The sequence below is a fragment of the Spea bombifrons genome, chromosome 4 (assembly GCF_027358695.1).
Source record: "Spea bombifrons isolate aSpeBom1 chromosome 4, aSpeBom1.2.pri, whole genome shotgun sequence".
Classification (NCBI taxonomy): Eukaryota; Metazoa; Chordata; class Amphibia; order Anura; family Pelobatidae; genus Spea; species Spea bombifrons.
In genome coordinates, this window is record NC_071090.1 from 13,450,581 (window position 1) to 13,468,091 (window position 17,511).

Here is a 17,511-nt window from a genome sequence, read left to right on the forward strand (position 1 = left end):
GTTTTGTTTAATATTGGGCCTATTTCAATGTATATACCCCTCACAATAAACCACACAATATGGTGGTAATACAAGGTATTCAGCAGTGTACGTAGCATTTTGCCTTAAAAATATAAAAATAAGGCAAATATCTACAGATATCCTAAACAAAACTTCTATTTCCCTATTGTCTCTCACCTTATTGTTGTCCACTTACCTTTTGTCCAATACTTTTCTTCAATTGAGACAGAAAAGACAGCAAATTATACTATAGTGCTCTTATAATGAGAGAAAATGCTTCACAATGACACATACCCTCCAACGTTTCTGGTGCCCAAATTGGAACACATTTTTTGGAGGCATGGTTAAAGGCTGGCAGGGGCATGGCAGGTTCAGGCACTCAGGGACTCCCAAATCTTGCTTGCATGCTGAAGAATAATTTCTGTATTAGCCTGCACTTCACATAATGCTTACAGTACATGTCGTGCTGGGTGATGTGGGGGCCTACTAGGTGCCGGGGGTATTTGCAGAGACACAGACTCTATTATGGGCATCAATGATGGCAGTGTCAGCTTCCTACTTCCTGTCATGTGCCAAAAAGAAGCTCTTTCCGTTGTCACATGCTACAGTTGGTAAAGGTGGAGGCTGCATGGCTCTCTGCTCATAAGGAAAAGGTAAAGGTCAGCCAGCCATCAACCTGCAGCTACACTAAGATATATGATCTTCAGGTAGGACCTGGGCTCTGTGCTTATGGCAGTTAGTGTGTATATACAGGTGTGTGTATATGTATTTATCTGGGCATATGTTGGCTCGTGTGGTCAAATCCAACAGACAACCTACTGTGGCACAAATTGCTGAAAAAGTTAATAATGGTTCTCATAGAAAGGTCTCAAAACTCGCATTTGTTGTGTATGCAGCTGCATTGCCACAGACCAGTCAGGGTGTCCATTCTGACCCCAGTCTACTGCCGAAAGTGCCTACCATGGGCAAGTGAGCACAAGAACAGGACCACGGAGCAATGGAAAAAGGTGGCCTGGTCTGATAAATCAAATAAACATTTTAACATAACGTGGATGGCCAGGTGCATGTGCTTTGCTTACCTGGAAAACACATGGTGTCAGGGTGCATTATGGGAAGAAGGCAAGCCGGCAGAGGCAGTCTGATGCTTTTGACAATGTTAACGTACCACCTAACTAAGCATTGTTGCAGACCATGTACAGCCTTTCATTGACACTGTATTCCCTAGAATACAGAATAATGCACCCTGCCACAAAGCAAAAGTGGTTCAGGAACACAAAGAGTTCAAGTTGTTGACTTGACATCCAAATTCCTCAGATCTCAATCCAATCGAGCATCTGTGGGATGTGCTGGACAAACAAGTCTGATCCATAGAGGCCCCACCTCTATGGATCAGACTTACAGGACTGAAAGGATCTGCTAATGTCTTGGTACTATAGGATTCCTTCAGAGATCTAGTGGAGTCCATGCCTCAACATTTCAGGGCTCTATTGCCAGCAAAAGGGGGACCTATCATTCATTTACTTCCTACTGTAGGTGAAACCCCTGTTCGTTGAGGCTCTCTCTTTTCTCTTAAACTTAATCTGTGAAAGACTGTTTAAAACTGCCACTGTGATGTATCTGTCACGTGCAAAAATCTAAATTAGCCTAACTTGAAAACCACCAGCTTTGGACTAATTAATGGTAACTTTTCAATATTTTTTTACATAAAGTTCACAGATTAAACTATTTACTTACATGTAATTAAACTGCAAACTGGAAATACGTGGACATATTTTCCCCTATTCTACCTGTATTTTTGACCCGTAGCGATTCTCTTGCTTATTTTTAATAATCATTCCGTTACTAACAATGGAAATACAATGTTTTTTGAACTTGTTGCAAGGTCCCAGACAGGGCGTGTCGGCTGCAATGTTCAATGTTAAATGTTATGATTGTCTTCTGAGTATCAGAATTTGGATACAAGCTTTTAGCATGTTCAAATGAAAGCTTAATTCAACATTGAATTCAGTAATGTAGAAACAATTTGTACATTACAGCTAAGCTGTTGAAAAGTTTTCCTCGTTCTGGCTACCTAGATGCTTAGTTCCCCCTAATCCCACTAGGTTTATAAGATTGCCAGTAGGGCCCTTTCTACCTAATGTATGGGTTTGTCATTTTCAGTTTGTCATACCCATTGCACTGCCCTGCCAAAACTGCTGGTGCTATAAAAATAAATAATGCTAATAATAAAAACATTTAACACTTGGGGACCACAACATACACAAGAGATACATGCATGAACCAATAAAAACAGTACACGAAAAAAGAAAAGATATTAATGCAAAAGTAGGTGAAATTGATGATAATGCTAATTGATTTTCTTTGAGTGTATGAGTAACAAAAAGCACTAAAACTACCGGTAAATCACAATTTTATGTTTTTTATGGGCTAAAACTTAAAGAAGGTATGTAGAGTAATTGTGCATAATATTCTTTTTATACCTTAATCTATCGAAACAGTTATCCAGAAGGGCACTCAATTAATTTACATATACTCTGTGAAAGTAAGAGTACATTAAGCATTAATATTTTCATATAGTATAAAATACTGCCCAGGAGGTATGGATTAAACGTGCTTGTCGTGCTGTTCATTTTACACGATTGTCCTTTAAATAATCTTGCAGTTTTTACAAGTCAAATTATGTGCAAAGATTCCACTATTCAAGACCTGTAAGGAAGGGGTCCATTGATCCTGAAAATGAATTTGCTGTAAGTATATCCAGCTGGGAATATTTCATTCTTTATAATAATATGCAAAATCATTACTGCTTAAACACTGATGAAAGTTGGGAATTTTGAAATAAACGGAAATGTACAAGAATGACAACAGTGGAAAAACGTTTTATAAATGTAGGGTAACACTATATTTTGTCATAGCATTTTCTATTTTCTAATTAACACATTTAAGAGTAAATATAATGTGGGGCAAACACATGTAGAAATGCTGGTTTAATTTAAAAACTGTGGTGTCAGAAGGTGTTTGATTTGCTTCACTGACACAAAGAAATAGTACGATAGTAAGATGTATACACTGTACACAGTATTAAAAAGAACGCAGAGAAGATACATCTTAATATTACCGTATTGGCTCGAATATAGGCCGCACTTTTTTCCCCCACTTTAAGTCTTTAAAGTGGGGGTGCGGCCTATATTCGGGGTTTAGCGCCCGACGCCCGGGACATGCAGTCCCGGGCGCCGGGCAGGCAGCGGGGTTAGGATACAGATCCCCCGCAGCGGTGCAGGGGACCTGCATCCTACTCCCCGATACGCTCAGACAGCCTCCCCTGCCAGCACTTCCCACGGGGGGGGTGCCGGCACGGGAGGTTGTCTAAGCGCATCGTGCAGACCGTCCGCACGATGCGTTTTACCTCTGCCCACCCCCGACTTACCAGAGCAGACTCCCGGGTGTCTTGCGGGGCCGGCGGGAGACATCTACGCGATACGCGTATGCAACTTCCGGTACCGGCACCGGAAGTTGCATACGCGTATTGCGTAGATGTCCCACGTCGGCCCCGCAAGACACCAGGGAGTCTGCTCCGGTAAGTCGAGGAGGGGGGGGCAGAGGAGGACAGTGGCAGCATATCTCGGGGGGGGGAGGACAGTGGTAGCATATCGCGGGGGGGAGGAGGAGGACAGTGGTAGCATATCGGGGGGGGGAGGAGGACAGTGGTAGCATATCGGGGGGGGAGGAGGACAGTGGTAGCATATCTCGGGGAGGGAGGACAGTGGCAGCATATCTCGGGGGGGGAGGAGGACAGTGGTAGCATATCGGGGGGGAGGAGGACAGTGGTAGCATATCTCGGGGAGGGAGGACAGTGGCAGCATATCTCGGGGGGGGAGGAGGACAGTGGTAGCATATCTCGGGGAGGGAGGACAGTGGCAGCATATCTTGGGGGGGGACAGAGTGGCAGCATGTTTTTTTTGGTGCTTTTTTAAAGAAAAAAACTTTTTCTTTAAAAAAGCACCAAACTTTTAGGGTGCGGCCTATATACGGGGGCGGCCTATATCCGAGCCAATACGGTATATTTGGAATAAAAGGATTCCTATGTCCAGGATATTTTTAAAAAAAAACAAAAAAACCTTTTTTATACTGTGGTTTCTTTAATTATTACTTCTCCAGCCTCCTCATACCTTGACTGATGCTTCTTAGTGAAATACTCGGCAGAGCTGCTTGTCTCTGCCCGTTTTGAATAATTGCACATTAGCTTGTTCAGCAGCCTTGTACACCCTTGGTCAGTGTAGAGACCAGAATGTAAAAAAGTTTTAGGCAGGTGTGAAAAATGCTATAAAGTAAGAATGTTTTTTTTTTTTTTGTTAACTGTATTTGTTTTATCATTTGACAAACTGCAAGGTGAATGAACAGAACAAAAATCCAAATCAAATCAATATTTGGTGTGATCACCCTTTGCCTCCAAAACAACATCAGTTCTTCTAGGTACATTTGCATCAATGCATTATGTAGGTTGAAACACAATTGTTAACTGACACAGAAATAGCAGCATAGGAGGAATAAAACTGGATGAGGAGCAGCCAAACTCACTAACAAGGTGAGGTTTCCAAAGACAGTTTAATGTCAAAAGTCATACACCATAACAAGACAGCACAGCAACAAAACAGAACATAGTTATATTCCATCAGCAAGGTATCTCCCAGACAGAAATTTCAATGCAACAGTGGTTTCCAGGTGTTTTGTCCAAGCTATTTTGAAGCACAAATAAACATGCAATGTTGAGGACTGTAGACACAGTAGTCAACCAAGGAAACGTACTTGCTGCAGATGAAAGACACGTCATGCTTATTCCCCTTCACAATTAGAAGATGTCCAGTAGTGCTATCAGCTCAGCAATGTCAGAAAACAATGGGACCCTAGTACACTCATCTACTGTCTGGAGAAGTCTAGTCAGAAGTGGTCTTCATGGAAGACTTGCAGCCAAAAGACCATGCCATCTGACCTGGAAACAAGGCCATGCTACTTAACTATTCACTTAAACACAGGAACAGAGGTGCAGATGAGTCAAAATCTGAAATATTTGGCTGTAGTGGAAGGAAGTTGGTTCACTAAAGGGATGGAGAGCAGTGCAAACACTTATTATGTTCGGAGTGAGCAGTGAAGCATGGTGTTGGTTCCTTGCCACTTTGGGGCTGCATTTCTGCAAATGGAGTTGAGGATTTGTTCAGAATGAATGGTCTCCTCCATATTGAGAAGTATAGGCAGATATTTATCCATCATACAATACCATCAGAGATGCATCTGATTGGCCCCAAATTTATTTTGCAGCATGACAATGACCCGAAACATACAGCCCAAGTCATTAAGAACTATCTCTAGCCTAAAGAACAAGGAGTCCTGGAAGTGATGGTATGACCCCCACAGAGCCCAGATCTCTACATCTGCCTAAATCCACAGAAGGTTCTCCTAGATGTTTGGCAGGGCCGGCCCAAGACTTAATGCCGCCTGGGGCGAAGTTTAAAATGACGCCCCCCCCCCCCTGACGCCGGGGGGCGGCATTTTAAACTTCGCCGACGCCATTATCTACCCCCCCCCCCATTTAAAGGTACTTACCTTTAAACAGTCCTGCGGCAAGTCTTCCTGCTCTGCCACGGTGCCGGCTTGTAATGCTGAGCGACGGAAATTGACATCACTTCCGGCGCTCTGCATTACAAGCCGGCACCGAACAGGGAGACTCGCTGCAGAGGAGAGAGAGGGGGGCGCCGAGCGGGTAAGCGAAAACCACTCGGCGCCCCTCTCTCTCTCTCCTCCGCTTTAAAAAAAAAAAAAAAAGAGCGCTTGGGGCGGCAAAGTGCCGCCCCTTCAAAGGTGCCGCCCCTTCAAAAGTGCCCCAGTCGGCTCCATTGTAGGGCCGGCCCTGATGTTTGGAGCAATCCACCAGCCGAGTTCCTTAAAAACTGTGTGTGAGCGCACTTAGAAGAATTAATGCTGTTTTGAAGGCAAAGGGTGCTCACACCAAATATTGATTTAGATTTTCTTCTATTTTGTTTGCTTTTTGTTAAATGTTAAACATAGCCTGTTAACATGTCCATTTTTGAAAGCATTGTTACTTTACAGCATTTTTATCACACCTGCCCAAAACATTTGCACAATACTGTATATTTATATATATATAAATATACAGTATTGTGCAAACTTTATATATATATATATATATATATATATATATATTTACATATATACACATATAACCAACTTGTACACATTACTGATTATTTAATTAATAATGTATCTTTTTTTTATGTACAGTCAATGTGGATTGAAAGGACAACGTTTATCACAGCTTACAGGTTACCTGGCATTTTACGGTGGTTTGAGGTTACCTCCATATTACATGTATGTAATTTTTGGTTTGTTTGTTATTTGTACTTAATAGACATGATTACTGTAAAGTAGCCTCTATAACAGTCGCTCCCTACTCTGGTCTCCAGGACCAGCGCCAGACTTAGGTTTGCGACCCAAGTATTCAGAAACACTGCCATGGAGGGCACAAGTGGTTCTTTATTCCATTTAATATGCATTAGTTGTACATTTTCGAGTGAGAATTATTTAACACACTTTTAGTGTTAACTTTTAGGGGATTTTTTTTTTTGCAAATTCTGCACATATTATGTTGTTATAATTGAAATTATAGTTTGAAAGTGATTGAATTTTTGGAATTGTATTAGGCAACCATCAGTCCACTGGAAAATGCTATTGAGACAATGTCTGCAACAAATGAAAAGATACTGATGCTTATCAATCAATACCAAAGTGATGAACATCTGGCAATCAACCCACTATCAATGTGTCTGAATGGAATTGTTGACCCAGCTGTTATGGGTGGATTTGCAAAATATGAAAAGGTAAGAATAAATATATGTTACACGAGGAAGATTATTCTTAGAATAACTGAGGATCCATGGGGATGGGTCAGCCATCTTCCAAGGGTACCAGGCTGAATCTGTTCTGCACTTTCCAGCAAGGAGTGACATAAGGCAGCACAAATTTGCAGCTTGTCTTCAGCACAATATACACTAGGCTAGTCTAAATCGTCCATTACCCATACACTCATCATACACACTATCTAAATGCTTAGACAATTCGACTTTGTGGCCAAAAGACATATTAATCACTCTAAATCGTCAGCATGTGTTAAATGCGTAAGACTTGCCTAATGTACCAGTATTTACAATTCCTTATATGTCACAACAAAGGCCTGTATAGTGCATAGCGTGTTGCATAAAATAGAATGAATTATATTTCAACAGATTAAATTCTAATCTGTTGAATCAGGTTTTGGGATTATAATTTAGGCACAAGAAGAGTAATATGTGATATACATTGTTATAGGCAGCCACATTGCAAATTAGCACAAGGAAATGTGCTTGCAAAGACTGGTTGTATTTCCTAGTTTATTGTATTTTTAGCATCCATTTAAAGTAATGTCATATGATTTCCTATGTTTGTAATGCTGACTTTTGGCTAAACTGATGTGTCCCTAATGATTAAGCCAGAGACCAATGAACTTTTATTTATTGGGTATTGTGGGTATTTTAAAAGAATCAATATTAGAATAAAGAATATTGTGTATTTTATTTGCTTAGGCTTTTTTCACTGAAGGATATATGCAAGAACATCCAGAGGATTATGAAAAGCTAAATAGGCTTAAGGATCTCATTGCATGGCAGGTAAATGTGTTTATTCTGTAATATTAGTATGAAAGACCTCATATACTAACAGCTTCAGCCAACAAAGATAATATATTATAATATAATATGGCATTATGACAATATATAATGATTTAATGCCAGCTGAAAAGCTACACGGTGGTATCATACCTCACAGAGACCTAGAGGCTCCAGGGAAGAGGAATATATAGCCTGTCCTAAGCAAGTAACTGAGGAAAACAATGAAACTTGGTAAATAAGCAAAGGTATATTTTATATTAACAATGCATTATGATCTCATAGGCATTTTCTAATACTACTAGTAACAATGTTTTGTCATGGTATTATGTGATTTATACCACCTATATGAAGGTGGTTGTTTTTCATTCTTTTTTAAATTTTACATTTGTTGACATATAGGATATTTGCTGTGATATGCAAGTCACTCAATTAAAAAAATATATAGAAATTGACAGCACCTCTAGCTATCCTGGTTATTGTATAAACTGCAAACCTGACACTTTAATAATACTGCAGCCCTAACAGTATCTCTTTCATTGTTAAATCCTATAAAACATATTGAACATGTTAGTAACTTCTTGACTGCTGATGCCAAGACACTAAAGCAGGGGTTCTCAAACTGCGGCCCTCCAGCTGCTGCAGGACTACATCTCCCATAATGCTCCTTCAGCTAAGGAGTATGGGAGATGTAGTCCTGCAGCAGCTGGAGGGCCGCAGTTTGAGAACCCCTGCACTAAAGGGTGTGTGACTTAATTCCCAGTTCTATCCAAAGCATGTGAGTGGCCATGTGGCATTACGTCACTCCACACCCATATCTCTGCTGAAATTTGAGACCAACTGAAGCATCTTATCATAGAATTTCCACCCACAGAACTGGGGAATTATGTTTTAAAACAGCTGGAAGTCCCAACAACAAGAAAGCTAACATCTGTGACATAAACGTGGTTACTGTGACTGCCCTAATAGTCTTATGGCTTCCTAACCTAAGGGTTGGGGGGGGTAAGCCTTCTACATAATGGGACCATTGGTGGGCTGTAACGTGAGGAGGTGTGAGTTTTTTTGAGCAGAGCCACTCTCACATTTTGGAGATCCTGTGTTATAGGTATAACTTTTAGTTAGGGATTATTTGGGAAAGCTGACTCACTTGTCACTGTGCGGGAGCATCTCTTCATCTCTTAAATCACATAATCCCGAATATACAATATGCTCTGTGAGCCTTGCATCTGTTCAAAGAATACTTGGGAGAATTTCAGAAATTAAATTGTACTATAGATTATTGATGTGCTGGCATAATGGACTTCATTGAACAGTATTTAAAACAGATAACCTAGATACACTGTCAACAGCTAATGAAAAGGTAATTAATGTATTTAACATAAAAAATATAGTCTGAATAATGATATTCACTGGTTTTATGAAGCTTTAGGGTAATTGCTTTGTCTTTTTCATGAAGAGTCTGAATTTAAGTATGTTTGGCTGAACAGTTTAGTCATATTATTTTTTTGTGTTCTTTCTGCTCAATAAATAAACTATGATATAAACAGCAACGATACAGCGTACACATTAGAAAGCACGTTAAATAGCTACAACAACACACTTGCCTTTTGGCGCAGCCAAATAATAAGGCCTTATATGCCTATAAATGCACAAATTATCAAAAATATTTATCATTAATAAACTTAGATATATCTTATGCGATATGACTCAATGACAAAATACAACAAATATAGTAATTTCAGATATACTTCAGTTAATTAAAACAATGAAGTTCAAATATTTATGTACCAAACATATAATGAGACAATTGTGACACGGGATATATGGACAAAATATTCTGGGATGATGTACTTATGAGTTGTACCTTGATTAGTTCGGTGAGAGATTTATTTAATATGCCTTTTGATGGAAACTATCAAATAGTCTACATGGCAATGAAAAATCGTTCCATGTAATTTTACGCTAAGTTTTACCAACCAGGTTGTTACGTCCTTATTCCCATTTTCAAGTAATGAATCCCCAGGCACTAAATTCTTTGAAGACAAATGCAGGGCTGTGGGCAGCAATATTGTGAAACTGAGTAGGTTCATGGATTAAGCAGAACACAATCACCAATCTGGTTTTGAGAAACATTATACTAATAAAGAGAAATGTATTATTAAGTGAAAACTATTCTTTGATCTCTCAACATTAGATACCTTTGCTCGGTGCTGGAATACGGATTCATGAGAAAAGAGTCACTGACGACCTCCGTCCTTTCCATGACCGAATGGAAGAATGTTTTAAGAGTCTAAGAGCCAAAGTTGAGAAGCAATATGGTGTAAGAGAACTGGTAAGTTCTGTTCAATGCCTTAATGTAAATGTAAAAATGCAACACTATGGGATATGTTTAAACATGCAATCATTTTTTTTATGTCAGCATGTTTACATAGGATTGCATGGCGGCCCCATATGAAGGGAAAATAGTTAATTAAATGTCATAATAAGAGTGTATTACATAACACTACTAAGGAAATACAAGGTCACAGAATAAATATACAATAACTGCTTCCCAAAGGCACGGAACAAAAGGATAAAATATAAAGCAAATTAATGCAGAAAATCAAATGGCTAGGGTATAAATGAGGTAACACTTGACGTTTTGGCAAAAAGCCTTTATGAAGAGGATACCTCAGATATGAGGTACCTCATTTTAGCCTAGGCATTTGCCCATACATCCTGTTGATTCATTTGTTATTTTATTGTTCTGTGTTTTATAATATATGTAGATGTATATATTTGTTCTGCCTTTCTTAACCCCTTAACGACCAATGACGTGCAAGGCAAGTCATGGCATTAAACAAGTTTAGATGTCTTGATGTTGAGGTATTCAGCAAAATCGAGATCGGCGTCAACGTCCGCCATACACAAATGCCACTGCGAGAGACTTTGCCTCTCGCAAGATGGCGGCATCCATTAACAAAAATACATTTCCTGAGAACTCTGCAGGTTGAACACAGGTACTGCTTTCAACCATGCATGTCAATGGAGCCCAACTTTCTAATCACAATGTGATTGTAAAATATTAAAAAAATATTTTAAAACAATGGAAAAAAATTAAAAAATAGCTAAAAAAAAAATGTGGTAACATTTAAAAATAATTATGCAGTGATGTCACATCAGGAAAACCACCCAGTTCCCCAAAAATGTAAAAAAGTAAAAAAATGAATGATTTGATTGGAGTGGCCGGTTTCAAAGATGTGCCAAATAGGGCATGGGCACAGACTGGCCAAAATGAAAAAAGCGCACTTCCCAAATTCGGCCTTTTAGCCCAAAACAACCAGAAAAACCCATGTATGGGTGGGATCGCTGTATTGAGGAACACATATTGGGATATTGTTTGATAATTACATATACCAGGAATGATAAATTCATACCTGAAGTACAATGTGTGTGGGAAAAAAAAACACAAAAACATACCACCACAAATTTTGACAAAGGCTGATGGTAAAATTAGTGCATGGAAAGAGTTAAAATACCAGCACTTGAAATACATTAGGGCTGTAGGACCAGTCGTTGAAAGTTCCAAGTTGAAAAATGCGCACTTCCCAAATGTGGCATTGTACCTCCCAAACAACCCAACAGTAACATATACCAGGAGCTGTAACTGTTTGACAAAGTGCGGTAGTAGAATTAGTGCAGTGAATGGGTTAAAATACCTTGGAGTGTCTAGTTTTTTAAAACTATATGGTTTGATGAAGGCAAATTGCATTGGCCAACTTCGAAGATGTCCCAAATAGAACATGGGGCAGAATGACAAGATTTTGAAAAAATGGTTTTGACACTACTTATTACCCTATAACTTGCACAAAAAAATGTAAAAACATTGGGTATTTCTAAATAGTAGAATCTATTAAGCAGGTTTTTTCATTAACTTTTGTGGATGAGTATAATATTTTTCAAATAAAAGCGAGTGTTTTTTTCAATTATTAAAATATATTATTTTTTTAAGAACATTAGAGGATATCATCAAAACATGGTATTTGAAGAAAGCCCTTCTTGAAAAAAAAATATATTACTTGTGGGGGTACACTATATAGGAGAGGAGAAAATTACAGCGAAACACCGCAAAAGTGTCAGTAAGCATTTATTTGCCCTGGTGTTTTGTGCCAGTATTCCCTTAACCCTTTCACGATGAAGGACGCAGTACTACATCACAGAATTCCAACAGTTTGGACTGGAGGATGTTGTACTATGCCATAGCCTATTAACCATTGGAAAGGCTAAATCCTTGGCACAGGCAAGGGATTAAAACTTTAGTTTGCACATTCCGATGTCTTCAGATCCCTTCACTCTAGCGCAGACCTGAAAGGATCTGTCAAGATCCTGAGCCTGTATCTTAGCAAGTTTCAAGGTGTGGAAAAAAGACAAGGCAGTCACAGCCTGCAGGAGTATGGAGAGGGGAAATGCAAAGTTATCTATGAGACATCACAAGGGTTTCCCTAGGGTCTGGAAAGTTATGCCGCACTTCTTCTAGAGAATGTGTACATTAGAGGTAAAACTGTGAAACAATATGGTTTTGTTTTTTCAAAATGTTTCACTTTTTTTAGAATTTTTCATACTAGCGATGGATTATATAGAAGAATGCTAAAAAGAAAAATGAGGGAGAAGGAAATTGCGGTTGGACAATGACGCAGCAGAAATTTTTAAAATGCTGTTGTCATTAAGTGTTAAAATGCCTTCATCCTGAAGGGGTTGAAAGTGTTATATGACTTCTACGTGGTGCACTAAAATAAAGAGGGGCCTGGTCAGGGCCGGACTGGCCCACCGGGATACCGGGAAATTTCCCGGTGGGCCGGAAGGTCCGTGGGCTGGGCGGCCATGAAGACAGCCGCTGAGCTGCCCCCCAGGCTGCCCGAAATCTAATCAAAGCGGCCGCTGGGTGCTGATGCGGCCGGCCGGCATCAGCACCCAGCAGCCGTGTGCGATGGCCGTCTAGTGATAGGAGCAGTGTGAGGGGTGAAAGCTCCGCCCCCTCGCACTGACCTTTCACCCCTCACGCTGCTCCCATCACTATGCGGCCATCAGATTGCTGGGAATGTAATCTGAACGGCCGGTGCGTGCTGATGCCGCCGGCCGGCTCTGCTTTAATACTTTTTTTTTTACTTCATATGGCAAGCCGATCCAGCTTACCATATAAATAAAAAAAAAGTGTTAAAGTAGCTCCGGCCGGCGACATCAGCACGCACCGGCCGTTTAGATTACATTCCCAGCAGTCTGACGGCTGCATAGTGATGGAAGCAGCGTGAGGTGGAAGCTCCGCCCCCTCGCGCTCAGACTGCTGCAGCACCGGATGTCAGGTCAGTGGCATCCTGTCAGCATAGAGGAGAACAGTGTGCAGCTACCAGGAAGTCAAGAGAAGTAGAAGGTGAGTAAAATAATGTATTTTTTGTACTGTATAATGTTTTTTGTATTTGTTAAAAACAAAAAAAATCGGCATGTGTGTGTATGTAAGTGTGTCCCCCTATATGCCACTCTGCCTCCAGAAATGCCTTATATCCCCCTATATGCCACTCTGTCCCATGATATGCCTTTTAACCCCCTATATGCCAGAGTTGCATATAGGGGTATAAGGCATTTCTGGATGCAGAGTGACATATAGGGGGGTCAAAAGGCATATCTGGAGGCAGAGTGGCATAAAGGGGGTTAAAAGGTATATCATGGGGCAGAGGAGCATATAGGAGGGTATAAAGCATATCGGGGAGGCAGAGTGGCATATAGGGGGCATAAGGCTTTTCTGGAGGTAGAGTGCCCCATGATATGGCTTTTAACCCCCTTCATGCCACTCTGCCTCCAGAAATGCCTTATACCCCCTATATGCCACTCTGTCCCATGATATGCCTTTTAACCCCCTATATGGCAGAGTGGCATATAGGGGGTTAGAAGGCATATCATGGGACAGAGTGGCATATATTATTTTTTATTTAATATGGCAAGCTGGATCGGCTTGCCATATAAAGTAAACAAAAATGTCCCATAATATGCCTTTTAACCTCCTATATGGCAGAGTGGCATATAGGGGGTTAGAAGGCATATCATGGGACAGAGTGGCATATAGGAGGGTTGAGGCATATCAGGGAGGCAGAGTGGCATATAGGGGGGTATAAGGCTTTTCTGGAGGCAGAGTGCCCCATGATATGCCTTTTCACCCCCTTTATGCCACTCTGCCTCCAGAAATGCCTTATACCCCCCTATATGCCACTCTGTCCCATGATATGCCTTTTAACCCCCTATATGCCAGAGTGGCATATAGGGGTATAAGGCATTTCTGGATGCAGAGTGACATATAGGGGGTCAACGGCATATCTGGAGGCAGAGTGGCATAAAGGGAGTTAAAAGGGATGTCATGGGGCAGAGGGGCATATAGGAGGGTATAAAGCATATTGGGGAGGCAGAGTGGCATATAGGGGGCTTAAGGCTTTTCTGTAGGCAGAGTGCCCCATGATATGCCTTTTAACCCCCTTTATGCCACTCTGCCTCCAGAAATGCCTTATACCCCCCTATATGCCACTCTGTCCCATGATATGCCTTTTAACCCCCTATATGGCAGAGTGGCATATAGGGGGTTAGAAGGCATATCATGGGACAGAGTGGCATATAGGGGTATAAGGCATTTCTGGATGCAGAGTGACATATAGGGGGTCAAAAGGCATATCTGGAGGTGGAGTGGCAAAAAGGGGGTTAAAAGGCATATCACGGGGCAGAGGGGCATATAGGAGGGTTGAGGCATATCAGGGAGGCAGAGTGGCATATGGGGGGTATAAGGCATTTCTGGAGGCAGAGTGGCATATAGGGGATTAAAAGGCATATTATGGGGCAGAGTGGCATATAGGAGGGTATAAAGCATATCAGGGAGGCAGAGTGGCATATAGGGGGGCATAAGGCTTTTCTGGAGGCAGAGTGCCCCATGATATGCCTTTTAACCCCCTTCATGCCACTCTGCCTCCAGGAATGCCTTATACCCACTATATGCCACTCTGTCCCATGATATGCCTTTTAACCCCCTATATGCCACTCTGCCATATAGGGGGTTAAAAGGCATATCATGGGACAGAGTGGCATATAGGGGGGTATAAGGCATTTCTGGAGGCAGAGTGGCATATAGGGGGTTAGAAGGCATATCAGGGGGCAGAGGTGCATAACTCGGGGGTAGGTTGTCAAATGAAAGGAAATAAAAACCAAACATGTCTCAATCATAGCTTTTATTAAATATGGAAAAAAATAGTCTACATGAATTAATAAAGAAATAAAAGTTTCTTAACAGAATATCGTGAAGAATAATGTGATCGCTGTTTTGTTCCACTGAATAAAATGGAACTCTTTCATCTAAAAATGTTTGCAGTAGTAAATGTTTTGATCCCATTCTGTGTAATGTATTTCATTTATTAGGACCTTTTAACACTTTTGCTTTCTGGCATTTTAATACAAATAATGAGATAAAAAGAATGGCACATAGTGTGACTCGGGTGTGTATAAGGGGTGCGTGTGGGTATAAGAGCTTCACCGTGAGATAAACTATATGGGGCTGCTCTCCAAATTTTTCCAGGGCTGCTTTTCAGTCCCAGTCCGGCCCTGGGCCTGGTGTCTTTCCAAGCTGAGATACCTTTGCCGTTTGGCTGACAGGAGACTTCTCCCGCCTTTTTTGGCTTTAACCCCCCCCAGCATCGATTCAATCTGACCTGCTCAAGTGGTCGGGACTTAAGGTCTCCTGGTTGGGTAGGGTTAACACCATTAAGATGAATGTCATGCCTCATCTTCTATGCCTGTTCCAAACCTTGCCAATCTTCTTCCCACCCTCTTTCTTTTCCTCCGTCCGTTCCGCCTTCCTCAGTTTTATGTGGGGTCTTCGGTTGTGGCGCATCAAATTTCATACGCTGATCCTCCCCAAATCTAGAGGTTGCTTAGCCCTGCCCACGAACATATTACAGGGTTTGTCACCTGTTGCATATCGTGGAGTGGACCTGCTCCTTGCCTCACAAACAATGGGTGGGAGTGGAGAGCGCATCTCCCCCCTTCCCTGGCTTGCTGTGGCTTCCCCTCACCCCTTTTTACATGCTACTTAACAGGTCGCTTGGATATGCATCATGTATGATGCTGCGGTTTCTGTTCCCCTTCCCCTTCTTTTCTGTACCCATTATATTTGAAAACTCAATAAACATTGATTTACCCTAAAATAACGAGGGACCTTCTCAGATCACTTATACTAGAATTCTCTGCCTTCTGATCCTTATTGGTTCCTATTATTTTGAATGAGCATCTCAACTAGTGAAAAATTTGCCTTTTTATTTAGACATTATTATTTTTGTGATAAAGTATAGTAAATGACCATATTATCATAAATATTCACATAGCATGCCATACAGCCTGTAAAATCTTATCCAGAGTTGATAATGTATTGGTTACTTATCATTGATTAACTATAACAAATACTGACTTAATTATTAATATGCAATAAATACAGTGGAGATATTCTTAAACCTTTAAAAAAGCATGAAAAACAATTACCTTCCCATTGCATAATAGATGAGTATTTTGAGTCACTAGAATTAGGTGACTACTGCACAGCTAAACTTGCTGGAAGAAAAAAATGATGTGTGCATCATGAATTATCATGCAAGACAGACCTTCATATAAACTAGGTGCAATTATTGTGAACAAGCTTTGTTTGTTTAATTACACATAAATTAAGAGCACCTTTTATAAAAGTTCTTGGTATAAAACAAAGCCTTGTTTGTTTTCTATGATTCATCTTGCCAATTTATTAGTGTCACTGCCACAATTACTATAATAATAAATGATCAAAGGATTATTTCACTTATTTTATGTCTTGAACAAATTTACTGAAAAGGAAAACAGGATTCACACAAGTTTTAAATACTCTACATACACGGCATGACAATGGATTGTGATAATTAATGTTAACATTTATATAATGCTCACATGAAGGTGTATAATAATCTGCAGTTTAATTTCAACAATCTTATTATTATTGGATGTTGATGCATTAAAGGATATAGAACAGGTTTTTATTAATTCTACCACCTGCAGTGGGCGTGCTTGGAAGCCATAGGGAAAATGTATGGCATTGTAGCCTCAATCCAGGGTACACGGTTACTTGTTTTATCTTACTAACAGGCTGGGTTACATACAGAAATACTGTATCTTCATAAAACGCTAATTCATATTATGCCTTCAAAATGACGAAAATCCTTGATTTCTTACTGGATCAACAACCTACAATCATGCCTTCCTTATCCATTATATCCTTGTATATTTTGCTCTGCCAAAAACTCGTCCAATCCAAGACATTAATTATATTTGATGACAAGCTCTGTAGGTAACGGATTCCACATCTTTGTTGTTCTTACTGTAAAGAACTTTTTCAACTGATTTAGGTGAAAATTTTTGTCAAGTAAGACCGCTCTTCTGCCACTGCTTAGTTCTACTCCAGTCCTCACTGACACATGCTTAGTCCCATCGACACACATTCAGCCAAACTCAAACATGCAGCACCCTTAGCCATACTGAAACACACTGACTACTTTCAATTCTACTGAAGCTACTCTTTGCTATACTATATACTAAACAAACATACAAATATCTCAGATGAACAGATGTCAATATAAAGACTCCAAAGAGACAAGCAATAGCACTTTTATACTGATTGAAGATAGTATTTCAATCATCTCTGTTGAGGGGAGCAGTTTTTACTCATGCTTACTCCCTGTCCATGTTTTGCCTACTCCCTGCCTATGTC

General features: G+C 40.4%; 1 protein-coding gene across 1 annotated transcript in view; it reads left to right on the top strand.

The window, feature by feature from the left end:
• The window catches only part of DOCK2 (dedicator of cytokinesis 2), a 247,022-nt gene that overhangs the window by 216,604 nt on the left and 12,907 nt on the right, over positions 1 to 17,511 (top strand). Inside the window, exons 43-47 of the mRNA XM_053465366.1 lie at positions 2,663 to 2,747; positions 6,298 to 6,384; positions 6,717 to 6,893; positions 7,635 to 7,718; positions 9,910 to 10,047. Of these exons, the coding sequence (XP_053321341.1) occupies positions 2,663 to 2,747; positions 6,298 to 6,384; positions 6,717 to 6,893; positions 7,635 to 7,718; positions 9,910 to 10,047 (571 nt within the window). The remainder of the gene's footprint in view (positions 1 to 2,662; positions 2,748 to 6,297; positions 6,385 to 6,716; positions 6,894 to 7,634; positions 7,719 to 9,909; positions 10,048 to 17,511) is intronic.